This window comes from Hirundo rustica, chromosome 5, assembly GCF_015227805.2.
Source record: "Hirundo rustica isolate bHirRus1 chromosome 5, bHirRus1.pri.v3, whole genome shotgun sequence".
NCBI classification, from domain to species: domain Eukaryota; kingdom Metazoa; phylum Chordata; class Aves; order Passeriformes; family Hirundinidae; genus Hirundo; species Hirundo rustica.
This window is the reverse complement of record NC_053454.1, coordinates 44454589-44471081: the sequence shown is the minus strand read 5'-3', so window position 1 is coordinate 44471081 and position 16493 is coordinate 44454589. Positions and strand designations below refer to the sequence as shown.

At 36.0% G+C, this 16493-nt stretch overlaps 1 protein-coding gene across 3 annotated transcripts in view; it reads left to right on the top strand.

Annotated features, from left to right (window-relative positions):
• Nucleotides 1-16493, top strand: part of FSTL5 (follistatin like 5) — a 423037-nt gene that overhangs the window by 165474 nt on the left and 241070 nt on the right. For all 3 annotated transcript variants that reach the window (XM_058420632.1, XM_040065515.2, XM_040065517.2), the window contains exon 2: nucleotides 1015-1153. In XM_058420632.1, coding sequence (XP_058276615.1) covers nucleotides 1031-1153 — 123 coding nt within the window. In that variant the 5' untranslated portion in view covers nucleotides 1015-1030. The remainder of the gene's footprint in view (nucleotides 1-1014; nucleotides 1154-16493) is intronic.

Below are 16493 nucleotides of genomic sequence, written 5' to 3'. Positions count from 1 at the left end.
GTTCAGTCTCTGCCTTCAGGTGACTGTGAAGACTACTGCTATGTGAAGAATGATAGGAATCAAAACCACAGTTTGTGTAACAGTATTGCCAGGAGCGTGACTGTAAATGATACAGGATAATAAGTGATCCCCAATTTGTTCACATTTTATGCTCAGGTGATTTCACATAGAAAAGAAAATGTCAGGCAGGACTTGAGAATTTGGTGCACAATCTAGGGCACACTTATGATGTTGTGTACTTATTCCTGTATATCTTGATTCTTATCAGAGGTTTCTACATTGACAGGGTGAGTGAACTAAAAGCAAAGTAGAAAGGGGAAAAAACACCCACTCATGCATGAAAGTGGCTCACCTCTGTCCCATAATGCAGGACTAAATAACATGGACTAAGCAGACTGACTTGGGAGTATCTTGAGGTAATGAAGATCAGTTTGCCATGTTGTCTGTTTAACATGATGATTTCAATACAAATGCTGGATATCAATAATAAATATTTCACACCTCTAATAGGTTCTGAAACTACTTGTGTAATGCACATATGTACATCATTAGGAACCATATAAGGTCACTCCCATGCCATAAGTATCTATAAACCTGTGAGTATGATTATTTAGGTTGTGAATGGTACATCACAAGAGATGACATTTAAAATAACAAATTGATGAAGAGGCAATGAATAAATTTTTTTTTCATGCAAAAGTATTGCATTTTTCACCACCTCTTTTCTCTTATGTTCTGTCTTTTCTTGGACTTTTCCTGTTTTTTTCCTCAGTGACTCCCCCATTTGAGTGTAGAATAGTGATAAAAAATTCTCGGTTCAGCACAACCAAATTTATTTTGCTTTCTCTAATACTACTACCGTTTCTTCTCTTTGCTGTTGTGCCAGATGGATTGTCCTATATCTACTATATTTATTCAAGTCCACAATTGGATTATCAGTATTGTAAATCTTTATTATATGGCTTATGCTAAAATAATATTGCATCTCTGAACTTGTGCATTTTATTTTCACAGAAACAGACCTGTAAAGATGTTTATGTGGTGGTCTGCTGTTTTACTTCTTGGATGCATTTTGCTGGGAGCAGACGGGTGGCCAGTCAAGGAAGGATACGACTTTAGGCCCTATCAGCCTCTAGTAAGATTACGGCACAAGGTATGGATTGCTCTCTAATAGTTCTTCCTTTTCTTCCATGGTCAAGAGATAAACTACACTCCAGCCTTGTCTTTTTTGCATTTATTGGAGTAATGTTCAGAAATTAACTTTTTCAAAGAGAATGAGACAAGTTCTGTTTTAGCGTCAAAAACTAGAGTTTAGTTATTTCAACAGAAACTCAGAGGGAGAGCCAGGAGAGGCTCTCTTAATGCAACTGTCAGCATCTGCTTAAGGCAATGACTTGTCCCAGTCCTCAGTGAATTTCAGTCCAAGCAGCAAGCTGGGCAACTGCTCATCAAAGAAGAATAGTGTGAAAGTTAGCTGATGAATAGAAACTTGTTTGCAAGAGGTAGATGTTCCCCGTGCTTGCTGAATTTAGCAGTTTTGGACCACGGGATAGTGCAGATGTTTTCTGAGTTACATGGTTCCCATGTTTAACTGCTACGTGCCATTTGAATTTTACCCACCTGATGCTCATTTGTCATGAATCCAGGACTCCCAAAGCAGTTCTCAGTTAATAAATCCTGCCCTTCTTCTGGTAGCTAAAAGGGAAACCTCTGGTGGTTCTGTAAAACAAGGAAAAGAGCTGTAATATTTCCATGGGCTGTCTAAAGTTAGCATAGATTTGATCAACTTAATTCCTTGGCATGGGAGTTCGTGGGAGGAACACCTGAGGTGCCTTAGGACTTTCAGTCAGTCCAACAGAGATGATAACAAAATTTCACCCTTTTGAATTCTTGTGCTACAAGTAAAAGATCTGAATTATCACCAGAAATCCTAAATGTTTCTTTATTAATGTTTCAAGATACTGCTAGTTTTATTTGTCAATACTTTTTGTAAAGTGTGAAAAATATTTCTTTTTGGTCCTCAGTTTAATAAAAAGACCCAATATTGTGTGATTCCATCTCAGCATGTAAGGAGGGACTGGCAACATGAATTCTCAAATAAATAAAACACTTGCCTATTGGCTAATTAATGCATGCTATGTAGATTAAATACAAAAAGTTTCTTAGCAGATGGAAAACAGAATCTTAAAATTATACAATTATGCACCCTCTAGGAAATGTTCTCAATCAGAATAAAGACTGAATCAGGCCACAGTCAAAGAAATAAATAACTGTATCAGCACATAGGTTTTTATGCTGAGTATTATTCAAAACTTTGTCTCATCACTTTATTTCCATTTGACAGCTGTAAGCAAACTAAAATAAAATAGTGCAAGAAAAGTACTTTGAAATCTAGAAGGGAGAGACTAGTAATGAAACTGTGGGATGAATCATATGAGAGAGAAATCACAAGTGCAAAAAAACCCCAACACAAAACCATGAAGACTGAGGGCAATGAAGGACGATATATGGGGTATGATTAGCATTATTTCTGAGGTTAGATGGTCTCAGGTCTTAATGAATGTATGTGGAACTATTCATATATTGGTGTTTCTTAATTATACTTTTAACATACTGATAATTCTCATACAGTTCCTGGAAATAGGTTGTCATAAACTTTTCAAGTTTAATATTGGGGGAATCACGCATATAGACACAGACATATGCAGACAACATAAAAATAATTAAAATTGATATAAAACATGATATTGAAAAACATGGTGTGTTTTCTCTTAGGCAGTATGTGTAGATAAAAATTGTTTTAGTGTAGTTCAGCTTTTGGCATTAGGGACGTGTTTCTATTAAAAAACCCTAGGAATGTAAAACTTGTCTAAGGTCAAGTTTAAAAACCAACCTTGGCACAGGTATGCGTACTCAAAATGTAAATAATATGGTAAAAGAAACATTCTATTTCAATCAAATGCTTAATAAATCAAGTGCTTAGATTAAGTTATGCTGATAGAATACTTACTGCAAACAGATGATAATGATATTACAGATATTACAGATGATATTTGCTTTGATCAGGCAATATGTATGCAAGTTTATGTGTGAAAAGATTAAAAAAAAATATTAATCCCTTTCACTCTGTTAAAGGGGAATTTATCTGACTTGGGCAATTGTCCAACCAGAGCAACTTTAAATGTCAACCCACAGGAAAAAACAATCCTGTTGGTACTTGGGTAACATCTTTAAATAATATTTGTGTTTGTCGTGGAAACAGGCATTCATATCATAAAGGTTGTGTTGTTTTAAAAGGGATTATGAATGATTTCAGTTTCTCATCCATAGAAATTACAAGTAGGAATTTAGTCTATATATATGAGAATCTGAAAGCATAAGAATAGCATTTCTATGGAAAAAACTTTATAAATAGGGAAAAAAAAATATGCATAAGAATTTTTTTTTTTTTTTTTTTTTTTTTTTAACTTTGAGCACTGGAACCAATTGCCCAGAGAGCTTGTTGAGTCTTCATCTTTGCAGATATTTAAAAATTGTCCAGACGTGGTCCGGGACAGCCTGTTGCAGGTGACCATGCTTGAGCAGGGAGATATGACAGGGTCCCTTCCAGAGGTCCTAACATTCTTTGATTCTGTACATTGTTATAATCCACCATTAATTATGGTAATGTTAATTATCATGGCTGTTATAATGGTAATGAAGATCAAATGTTTGACTGCATTGTTTGTATATGAAATATTCAAACCCAGGAAGAGATGGGTTCTCTTGAACCAGAACTGAGAAAGGTTATTAAAGCACTCCTCAAAGTTGTTTTCAGTACCCTTTTAACTGCGGCCACAGCTTACATTTATGTGCTTATGCTGAAAAGTACTAGGCTGTGTCTGAACAGCATGTGAATTTCTTGTTAAACCAGGTAATCCTTGGTTCTTCATTTGTCAAAACATTTGACAAGTTTGTAAGATGTTTTCCATTTGGGAGTCTTCTTGCATTGCTGCTGAAGTATTGTGAGCAATTTGTTAATACCTAGGTTCCCACCTGATATTGTTAGGAAGTATTGTCAGCATCCTAATGAATTTTCTTCTTGTAATTTGCATGCCTCTGACAGAGACCAATGTTTATGCAATGCCTTCAGTGAAAGAGTGCGTGCTCTGAGACTTCCAGGTATAAACAGGCAGGCGGCAGCCAACAGAATGGCAACAGTTGGCTGCCGATTCTCTGTCAGACGCTAAGAAATATGGAATATAGCCTGTACATCCATATGTATACTACAGATCATGCCAACTCTGCGTATCTAACACATGCACGCACAGCCCTCCTTGGCACGCCAGGTGGTTCACATGGTTTAGGAAAGAGTAATACTCTTTCCTAACAGTGCCTTGTTAATGATCTCATCAAGGGTGGGGAGCAGTGCAGTTTTAGTCTCAAGGGACAGTCGGTGAAGACATAACAGTCCTTGTCCCCTGGACTCCTTTTACTTAGGCCCAGTGTTGAACTTTCGAGGTTAGGACAGTCACAAAAGGACAATAGCCTGGGCTAGCCCCTCACTGAGAGCAAGCACTGCCCTGACAGCATGGGTGGGGGTGGGCTCAGGGGAACCTGGGAACAGAGAGGAGGGAATCCAGGGAAGTCAGAGTTCAGCCTGAGCCTCAGCCTTATCTTTGGCCTGTGCAGGATGTTCCGTCAGAGGAGAGCTGCTGTCCAGCTGAGCAGGAGCGTATGGAGGATACAGCAAAGGGGGTGGGCCAGCTTTCACTGGCTTCTGCTGGTCTGTTGATTCAAACATCTTTCCAGCCTTGTTCTGATTTCATCTTGTTTTATCAAAGGACTAAGGGGAAGTAGTGACTCAGCTGTGCAATCCTCACTCTTGTCTGTGATATTTCTCCAGATTAAAATATTTATTTTAACTTATTTCTAGAAAGACTGCCTTTCTCCCTTTTTCGTCTTTCCTTCCCTTCTTACTGTTGCTATTTGCTGCTAAATTCATCGGTTCAACCCTGATTCGCATTAAATTAGGGCTCAGGACTAGGTCACTTTAGAGGGTTATGGTTAGATTTAGCATTAGATGCAGTTTAGAAGTGTTTAAGCAATAAGGACTTTGTCTGAATTAAACAAGGCAAGAGAAGTGTGTAAGCTTCTGTGCCAGGTTATTAAAAGCAAATTTGAATGCATAAGCAAAAAGTACAGAAAAGACCCATGTATGACTTCTAGGTTTTTTGCCCAAATCTTATAAAATGTTCTCTCTCTACTAAGAGCACTGAAATTCCTATAAAATATAGACAGGCTGAGTGTTCAATGATTTTACTGTCATTTAGTGTGTCATGGCCAAGAAAGACATGTGCAGAAAATAGTATTCCAGGATTCAAAAATAGTCTGCACTTTCCCTGTGTTGTCTGGTCTCCAAACAACCTGAGATTTATAGTACACAGTGTCTATCTGGAAAACCTGTTTGCTTGCAGGATCTAAGAAGTCATAAAATTTGATCCTCTATAATTCTCTGTCCTAGAGAGAAAGGGAAAAAATCTATTGAAGCTGAGCAGTGAATCCTGAGGACTAAGAGCTTTTCCTGTTTTGTCAGTGCTGTTATCAGCTTTAAAGTAACACGAAAGTTTTCTTCCTTCTGAGGTTCCATGAGCACAGTATCGATGTCCTATGCAAATTCCAAGATTAGAAGTAGTAAGACTCAGTTTTAATTTTTACCCCCTTAATGTAAGTGTAGTCAAGAAGTCTTTGGATTTTTTTTGGTTGTTGTTGTTGTTGTTTTGTTTTAACTTTTATTTTATTTTCCTTTTCTCAGGAAAAGGAGGAAAATCTGTAGTCTAATCTGATTTTTTCCTGTGAGCAATAGAGTTAAAAAGGTGTGGGTAATTTTTTTTTAACCCCATTATAATCACTGTGCATTAATAAGCTAATATCAATTAAACATTTTTTTTTTTTTGTTAGCTCTCACTATATGCTCAAAGCATATTTTAAGTATTAGGAAAGTTGCTTCTAAAATCTCCCTGTAAAATTTCGTCTATAACCCTTCTTCCAACTAGTCAGTCACTGGGGGGTGGAGTCTCAAAATCGGAAATTAAGGCAAGACTGATTCCTTCTTTCAAGATGCCTTCTGATACTTATTAGCAATGACAATCTATAAACTTGCAGTCAAATCAAGAGGGCCAGTCCGGGGGCAAAGTTTCATCTTAACTACTTGGATGAACCTTTTGCTCTATCTACCTTATCGTCACTGTGGAAAAGATTAATCTCAACCAAATATTTTGATGGATGATGAGATTCACGTGTGTTATCTACCTTTTGATTAACACAGTTTTTTTAATTTCACATGCCAGTGGAATTGGCAACAAAGAATATATATAACAAAGAATATAACATGCTGGTATACGGAGGCATTGTAATTATCTTCCCCAGTAGTCAGCTTGGCCTTCTCACATGGAATCCTAGGAGGAGGATTTCCAGTTACCCTTTGTATAGATAAAAAATGTTTTTTTACCTTTCTGGTATTTGGGATTCAATGCAAACATAATCTGTATCAGCTATCATTTCATAAATTTGACTAGCGTGTTTTTTCATATTCTATTATGATGGCAAATTGTCATCAGAAATGCAATTGCAGTAATAGCAAAACAAAGATAGGAGATTTTATACATATATATACATATATATATATATATATATATATATATATATATAAAACTTGAGGTGATTTTCTCCTGTTTAAATTTGTGCATTTGGATTTCTAAGATCATGAAAGATGCCAAATACTTGAAGCGTGTGTTTATGAAATCTGGCTCTTCTATAGCTTCCTTGTTGCCTCTTCTTATTCAGGTCCTCAAGACTACTCTGTAATTTAATTCCATCTCTTTATTCTTTTTTTCTATCAGACAAATGGTTTATTTTAGTCTTTTCCATTGCTTCTTTTTATCGACCATTTTCCCCATGGATTTAACACCTCTGTTTATTACCTAGAAGATATAGACTTTTATTGTCTATATTAACCTCTGTTATCTTGGTTTGTTAAAATGAAAGTGATACCCTGTAGCATAGACAATGCTTATAATGTAGAGAAATAATATGCAAAATTCAATATAAAATTGTGTTAAGCAATAAATATGGTGTATAACAGTTTTGTTGGTATGTAGACAAACTGGGCTGTACCCAAGTGTCTTCCTTTTTTTTAACAAAATAATGATCATCTTAATTTGTGGTTTATTTTTCACCTCTTATTCTGGATATCTATTTAAATTCTGTTTTTAAATGAAAATAATTATGTCATTTAAGCATTGGCTTTTGTGTTCATTTAGCATGACCTGGTTTTTGTAGCAGGGGAGCTGCAGGGGTGGCTTCCTTCATGTCCAATACAGCCAATGACAGCTGGTTCCAGGATGGACTCACTGCTGACTAAGCCAATCAGAAATGGTGCTAACCCCTGGGATAAGATATTTAGGAAGGAATAAAAGTTATTGTGTTGATATAACTGCACTAAGCAGAGGGCAGAATGAAAATAAGTGAGAGGAACAGCTCTGCAGACACTGAAGTCTGTGCAGGAGGAGGGGGAGGAGATGTTACCGGTGCCCCAGTAAAGATTTTCCTGCAGCCCGTGGTGAAAACGATGGTGAAGTAGCTTTGTCCCCCGTGGAGGACTATGGGGGTGCAGAGATGTGCCTGCAGCCCATGAGGGAGACTCACACCAAAGCAGGTGGATGCCTGAAAAGAGGCTGGCAGGGACCTGCAAACCCATGGAGAGAGGAGCCCATGCTGGAGCAGGTTTCCTGGTGGGACTTGTGACCTTGTGGGGAACCTACATTAGAGCAGTCTGTGCCTTTTGAGGGACTGCATCCTGTGGAAGAGTGACCCATGTTACAACAGCAGCATTATGTGAAGAACTGTTGAAGAAGGGATGGATTCAGGTTGGAGAACTTCATGAGGGAGTTTCTCCCAGGGGAGGGGACCCCATGCTGGGGCAGGCGAAGGGCTTATCTCCCTGAGAAACAGCGGGAACTATGTGTGATGAACTGACTAAAACCTTCACCCCCATCTCCCTGCAGAACTCAGGAAAGAGGGAGGAGTGGGGCAAAGGTGTTTTTGAGGTCTTATTTTACTTCTGGTTATCCTGCTCCAATTTTGTTAGCAATAAATTCAGTTAATGCCTTTAATTCTAGTCTGTTTTGCCTGTGCCATTATTTGGTGAGTGGTCTCTCACAGTGCTTAACTCATGAATCTTTCATGGTATTTTCTCCCCCCTGTCCACTTGGGCAGGGCAGTGATAGAGCAGCTTTGGTGGATGCTGCCATCCAGCCAGGCTCAACCCACTACCATTTTAAACATTAGTATACAGTGATGTATTCCCAACTGAGGAAATGTAACACTGGTATACAGCAATAACAGAAAGAAAGCTCTTTCTTACACTGGGCTTTAGTATAAAATCAAATTACTATATTTGTGCACTATTAGACTCCTTTTAAATTTGTCCCTGTTAAATTGGCTAAATATTGAATTTTGCACCCATGTTTCTTTTCAATAGTCATATTTTAAAGCATTTTTAATACTTTTATTCCAATACTTTGTGTGGTAGCAAAACAAGTTCGGAATAAATGATCTCCTTTTAGGACTGGGAAGATATATCACTATTTTAAACTCTCTCCTTCATTGCTTACTTTTTTCCTAGCTGCGTTTTCAGTTGTCATTTTGAACTGTGGTAATTTTACTAAGTGTGCGATGTGCAGTGGGAGCACAAATTGGTATTTTTTAGATAAAGCCATATTTAATGAACTAGTACTATACCTTTTTCCTTTTTTTTCTTTTTCAGTAGCCACTGTTCTGATTTTATGTTTACCAACATGTCAGGTTAAACAACCCATCTGTACCTTCTATGAACCACGGCTTTTGTAATCTTGAAGTGTAAATATTTGCCATCACAATATCTAAGCAATTTATTAGCGTTTATTATCTGGATCAGTTTAATTTTTTTTATTTGAAATCTTTTCAAGGAGGCATGTTGAGAAGCATTGATTTGTGTTTATGTATATTGTGTTTAGGTGTATTTGACTTGGCTTTCTTCAGCAGTCTTTCCTTTTGAGAATTTTTTTAACTGGAATGCTCTGTGGCTTCATCTCCATTGTTTATAAAGCAAAATAGCTGTAAGAAAGTCCTCTTACCTAGTGAACTTACTGAAACAGGCTATGCTTACCTTAAAATTCCTTCAGTTCTGGGTAAGGTGACTGCTAGATCACAGTAGTTATGATGTTATTTCTTCTCTTATATGATGCCATCAGCAATTATAAAAGTAGTCCAGCTCAGGGCATTGTATTTCTTCCTGATAAATGATTCCATGGTAAATCATACCAGACAAGGACGCTACATCCATCAGAATACTCAAATCCCTTCAACCATAAGCTAAGGGAATGTGATGTCTCTCAGTTTCAGATTTTTTTTCATTATGAAGAAAACCGAAACAGCAGCATTAGTAACAATGAGAAAAAAACCCAGCCTCCTTTCAAAAAAAATGAGGCTAAAGGATAGGATACCCATTGGAAGCATTATAGGTTTTGGTATCTGTGCCTAGGCCTGAAATAAAAAAAAAATGGAGAGCTTATCGACATCCTAATGAAAAGATATCTGATTATATCTTTTTTTCATATGTTAAGCATTGATACAACTACAGTTAAAGTCTAGTATTAAGAACAGGGAAGCTTAATGCCTAAAACATAACAGTCAAAACAAAGTTCTCCCTAACTTTACTAATACAAAAATGTTGCTCTTTGATTTCATTAAAATTGCTCACAGAATCATAGAATGGTTTGGCCTTGAACGTATCCTAAACATCAGCTAGTAGCAACCTCCTGCCTTCTCTTCTGCGGGCTGAAGAACCCTGGGTCTCAGCCTATTTTCATAGGAGAGGTGCATCAGTCCTCTGAGCATCTTTGTGGCCCTCCCCTGACCTCACTCCAGCAGGTTCATGGATGTATGCTGGGCCTCCCAGAGCTGAAGACACTACTTGAGGTGAGGTCTCATGAGATGCAAGAGCTGAGTGAGACATTTTTGTTTCACTTGACACATCTTTTTAGGTTTTTGTAATTTTTAAGTTTTCATTTAATGTACTTTGTTAACTATGCTCAAGTGCATTTATACTATTTATATAAATGAACACTGTATAAACAATGCAGTGCATGAACAGTACATTTATGTGAATGAAGTTTAATAGCAATAAATTATAACATTGCATAATATTAATAGCATCTGCTTAATGTTCATGGTCAGTTCTATCAAACAACTTTATGGAATTGGATTCCCCAGCCCAGTGCATTCTAAGAAAATAGTATTTGAAGTAAGAAAACTCTAACAAGCTTAATCTGTGCCCCTTCTTTTAGTGAAAACAAACGGAACAAAAAATATTATTTATTTGTTTCATGTATTCCTTATAACTCTGATTAGGTAACCTGGAATAAGCAGCCTATAATTCAAGTCTATTTTCTAGGGACAAGTAAGGCTTATCACTCTCTTGATGCATCAGTGGAATTTTATTTCATTAATGTTTCATGAAAATACCATTACTTTCTATTGCTATTACCTGAGGATTATTGTCATACATCAAGGCAAGTCATAAAGCACTAATATTACATTGTCTTAGTAGAATTTATTCATCTCGTTGGTATATGTGTCAGTATTTGATATTGCATAATTTGATGATACAATTCTGAAATTAATAGTACCCACTGCATTGCAATAAGCTGATCCCCAAAATGGCAAAGGACTAATCCCACTGCAACAGATAGTAGTATTTTTATAAAGGTCTGAGAAACCATTGCATTGGTCAGTTTGACTTTCCATATAAAGCTCACATATTTATTTCATTGTTCCTTCATTCCTACTTTAAGTGTGGCATGAGTAAAGCATGCCTTTCAAAGAAATTGCTGAATCTTCAAATATATTCTACACCTTCATATTTTCAAAAATTTCTCTTGATGGTTCATAATTAGCAGTTAGTAAAGAACAGAGCTTACCATTTGGATGTCTTGTTTTGCCAGTGACTGCTTCCTGGGACTTGCTCCATCGTTAGATGGAATAAATTCAAACTTATTGATTTGGTGCAAGGAAATATTTGCAAGGCATTTTTTTAAGTTTATTATTCATACCAAACCCTATTTTATTGTTGTTTACTTGTATCAGTCTAGGGGAAGAAAAATAGATGTCATATATATTTAGATATATAAAGGAACTGTAATGAAAAATACAATATTATCAAATAGATTAGAACTTCAGCTATTTATTAGATTATTTCAGCTCTCTGCAGCCTTTTTTTTTTTTTAAGCTAAAAAAAATGTTTCCAACATTAATGCCAAGAGACAATAACTAAAAGCCTTTACAGTACGTTGCCTACTGCACAGTAGGAAAGCTGTAAGCAATTGTTAGTATATCTGCAGAGTATATAGCTGCACTTCATAATTCATTTTGAAAAATAAGTTGAAATTCACCCATCAGTACTGAGTTAATCCTGAATTTTCTAAGATTCAGTAGAAGAAAATATGGTCCTAATTTTACTTTCTAGTTTCCTAAATGTCACACTGTAGGTAATACGATATAACCTTTCAGCAAATCTCTGGTATAAATGAATGTATTCCTCAAACATAGAGTTGAACACTTTACAAAAGGGCAGTTGCAATTGATTAATATTCATATAATGAACTTATCTTTTGATTTGCTACACTACCTTATCTGCCGTTATAAGATGAATGGTAGAAACAACCTGTTTGTAACCTAGCAGTGTCTCAGCATACTGGTTTTAATCAATACTGGTAGATATACCACAGTTTTACCCATAATTGTGTCTTAATGCATACTAAATATTACTTGCATTCCTGTTTTGTAAGAAGGTAATTGATTTTTACACTGTCCTGTCTATACTCCCTAATAGTCATTCTTCCTGTAGATTTCCCTCTATCTGTACAAAAATTTGCCAAGAGGAGGAATAAGATCTGAATCAGCCTCAGACAGACCAAATAATAAAAAAAGAAAAATATATTATGTGGTTTTAGAAAATTACACTTAAAACCACCTCTGAAATTTAAAAAGGAAAACTAAGAGATTTTAGGCAAATTACTTCCATTAATGTCATTGGGAATTCTGTGGCTAAGATCCATGTGTAGTAGCTTGCCTTTTTTTTTTTTAAAGTAGCACTTTATTGTCAGGAAATATACTACTGTTCAGTAATTGTGAGGGTACCTGCAGCTTTAGGAACTCATGTAAAGGGGAAGAATAGCCATTAAATACTATATCCTAGAATTTCCAGGGATAATTCAATATGCTGAAGTGTTGTTTCTTGGAGATCTCTTTTCCTCTTCTTTGCCTATTCAAATCTAGAGTGTTCTCAGATAATTGCAATATATATATGTGCACTGAATATGATTCTGAGCTATATCAGATAAGTATATTCATCTGTAGCACCTCACTGACTGTCCTGTGTTACTGCATTTCTTTGTTGGTAGGCTTGAAGAAACTACATCTTATGCTGTTTATGCATGGGAAAGTAATAGTACACTGAGTGTCTGAGCATATAAAATTTAATGCAAAATATGCACAAATAGCAGTAATTACATCTGTGAAGTCATTATTTATGTAGCTCCTCCTACTTAGCATGGGAGGGCTGTAGCCTGGATTTAGCTACGTAAATTGGCTTGTAAAATCTTCAGTATTTAAGTGGTTTTGTTCATAGTAGTACATGTTTTAATAAAAAGTATACATTACTTCTGCTGCTTAAAGCATGCATTAAGCATCTTAATGCTTAAAGTGTTATAAAAACAGCAACGCTGCACAGCAGTATAAAATTGGTAGAATGTTCTTCTGTCATGCCCTGCAAAACTGCTTATAAATGCTGAATGTATTTGGTCTGTCATCAAAGAACAAAGTATGAAGACATTGCATTAAAGAAGCTATAGTTACACTGTATTTCTGTAAGAGGAAGCTGACTAAGAAATCTATGCAGAGTAACCTTTTGTGTGTGTCCTGTTGAGATTTTTTCGTGTTCAACACAGAACTGTGACCAGTTCTAGGACAATTGATGGTTGTGAGGCGTATGGATAGAAGGGTAACAACCAATGGAAGAATTAACCTTAAAGTCAGTGTGTAGACTTTATTAGGATTGTTTGTTTGTTTTTGTTTTGTTATGGAAAATGACAAGATTTAGAAAACAGGCCTTTCTCTGCTTCAGTGAAATGAAGGAATATATATTTGGCCTTTCACTACAGTTTCATTGGGCCCATAACATCATTAGGATTCCTCTGGGACAAGATCTTCTATTGGAAACAAAACAAAACTAAAACAAAAAAAGAAATTTTTGTAGTACTACTAAAGCTCAACAATATGGTGAAATAAGAATCCTTGAAATTAAAGATAAAAACCTAAACTACTACTCAGCTGCTTTTCAACTGCAAGAGCAATCAGGGCTTATAAGTTCTATAGGGTGGTTATTTGTCTTGAGGGCTACCTGCAGCCTGCTGCACAAAGGTCTTTTTACACTAGGCTGCATTGCTTTGGAAATGTGCCTATAGGGATTGTGAGCAATCCTGCCAGAAGGAATTGTTGCTTTGAAAATGTACTAATCTGACTGACTCTGCCTATCTTAAATAAGAAATGTTATTTCCTAGAATGCAGTACACAGTGTATACATTTGGTGTAAACAGTGTTATGGTGTCATTAGCAGGAAGCTGCTTCAATTCAGCTGGTACTGAAGAAACAATGGGATTTAGACAGTAACTTTAGGGCACATTGAGGGCAAAGGCTTTGTCTGCTATGCTTTACATGATCCAAGGGTGCCTTCAACAATAATATATGCCCTTGAAACAATCTAGGTTATTTGCTTTTACATCAGACAGGCCTAAATAGAAAAATCTGTGGATCTTTGTGTAGAACTTCTGTCCACTTTTCATCCATTGAAATCACACACTTTGTTGAAGCCTGGTCTATAGATAATTTTCCTTCAGATTATGTAGGCATAGACAAGATGTTGTTGAACTTTTTCATATCTTTATTTCTTCTCTGCTTCCCCTTTGCTTTTAAGGGATTGCAATCTGCATGCAGAGAGGAACAACTACTTCAAACTCACCTTCCTGGGTCTGCCATGATTGTTCATCATGTTCCTCAGGGACCTAAATCAGCAAACCAAGAACCAAATCAGTGTATTTCACAGTTTACACTTCCCATCTCTGTGGGTGGGCTTTTCTTGGTTTTCTTTCGGTTTTAATTACAATTATTTCACTCTTGTATTGAGGCTTCCCAAATACTGTTGGGTTGCTTTCATATAGATTCATGATTCAAGACTTCATCATGTTTTCTCCACAGGCCTGTAAGGCTTACTCTTAGCACTGTAATATTTAGTAATATTCCTGGGAACACCATTAATTCTGAAAACTTCAACAGCTTTATATATTACCTTATTTTTGCCTAGCAACCTTGTTATTCACATCTTGTTTCCTTCACACAATCCTATATTCATGTGATGCCTTAATCGATACCAGAACAACCTGTGGCATATTATTTTCTCAGAATTTGCTGCTATAAATGGTGGCAATCTCTAAGAAGACTGGGCTGTGTATGCAGAATACCAGTTCAAGAATCCTGCTGCAAACATTAAACTAAAAAGCTTTCTGCAGTAAATAGTGTTCTGACAAGAGCAAGAGGAAAATGGTTCACTTTTTGCACATTCTTTCTTCCTTACCATAGTAAGCAAGGCCTTGCTTACTGCTGCTTAACAGAACAGCTTTACAAATGTAAATGCCATTGCTTCTGCTTTGCATGCATTTTTAGTTTAAATTGCAATTGTATTGCAGTTGCTAAGAGTCTGCTGAAGTCTGATTCTGTAAAACTTCTTTGAAACACAAATGTTCAGCCTAATGTCATTGATCAAATTGGGTTTGAGAATAGTTTACCAGATTGCTTTGTGCAGTATGTGTGCTTGTACTCCCTGGCTGTGATCATGCTATTTCACCCGTGAATGAAAAGTTTCTGTACATTTGTAATTCAGATTTCTTGTATTCAAAGTTGTTGTATTAATTTAAATGAAAATATTTTTAATTCAGCTACTATAGCTTCTACATGCTTTAACAATAATAACAATTCTGGTACCTCTCTAAATGAAATATTTTCTTTAATAACAGTGATGTTATTATTATCTATATAGTACTCCTACTTCAAAATTAGCCATAAAGATAATGAACACAAAACTGATTTTCTGCATTTTAAGGATATTGTATGTCTAATGGTAACTTTTCATTATAAACTGTTAGAAAAGCAAGTAACTGCACTCCCTTTTTCATCAGCCTCGGTAATTAATGGTGTATGGTTATTAAATTATTTAAATATTTGTCACATGTCAAGGACAATCTACCATATGCTTTACACTAATTAGTACTTTGTTTATTTTAGGAATTTGATTAATTCAACAGCTACTTTTAAAATGGAGCCAGCATAGCAAAGGAGGCTTTGTCTCAGTTTTCCAAAGATAAAATAACACTTCTCTTCTTTATCAGTAGCCCACTCTGGCAGACACATACCCAGATCCTCAGCAGATGATCCAGGCAGAGCCATAATTGGGGTTCTGTATGAAATACAGCTATGTACTTCATCTTTTAAAAAACCCACAGAATTAAGTGGAAGTCAGAATGCTTCTATGTACAACATCTAAGGTTTATAAACAGTAATTTTCTCTCAAAAAAGAAACAAACAAACAAAATTCACATGATATATATTTAAAGGAGGCTAAGAAATGAGCTTTACTGTTTCTTAAGTGGTTGGTTCATTTTCTTAGTCCTAGAATGTCATCTACCTTTACAAATCAGCTCTGGTCTTTCTTATAAATAGCTTTGTACCTTCTTGGCAAATTAAGAGTCCCTTTGACCATCCTTCTCTACGCCCCTTATTGCTGATATGAAGCCCTTCTAAATAAGACTTGGTACTATGCCAACCTTTTAGCAAACATGGCATTTCCGAATAACAACCAAATCAGTTTTAAGAGATGTTGATAGTATTTGTGTATTAAGACAAAAAAGAAAATAGCACTTGAAAAGGAGCTTTTCTACCTTTGAAAAGCATTCCTGTATATTTAAATAAGCTTTTTTGTAGATCCTCATTTGATTTATTTTAGAAATAATTTATAAGTAATGATTTGTAACAATCGTAATTTTTATGGTCAACCATCTGTGATCTTTTTCAGTTCACAAACGTAACAAAGTATGACATTGTCTCCATGAAAGGTTTACTTTAAATTCAGCCTTTTTGGGCACACAGGAAAGGTTTCCTTATGGTTCTAATATGTTCTGCATTGATACAGTTCATCAGGCTGATACACTGTAATGCAACATAAAGCCATAAAATGCTGTGCAACCTCTCTGATTAATTTGTTTGAAGAGTGTTACATTCAAAAGCATTTTTCTCTATTGAAGCTGATCTAAATATTCTAGAATGCAAAATGGTTGGTTCTGTTTAGAGATGGCTCATATCAA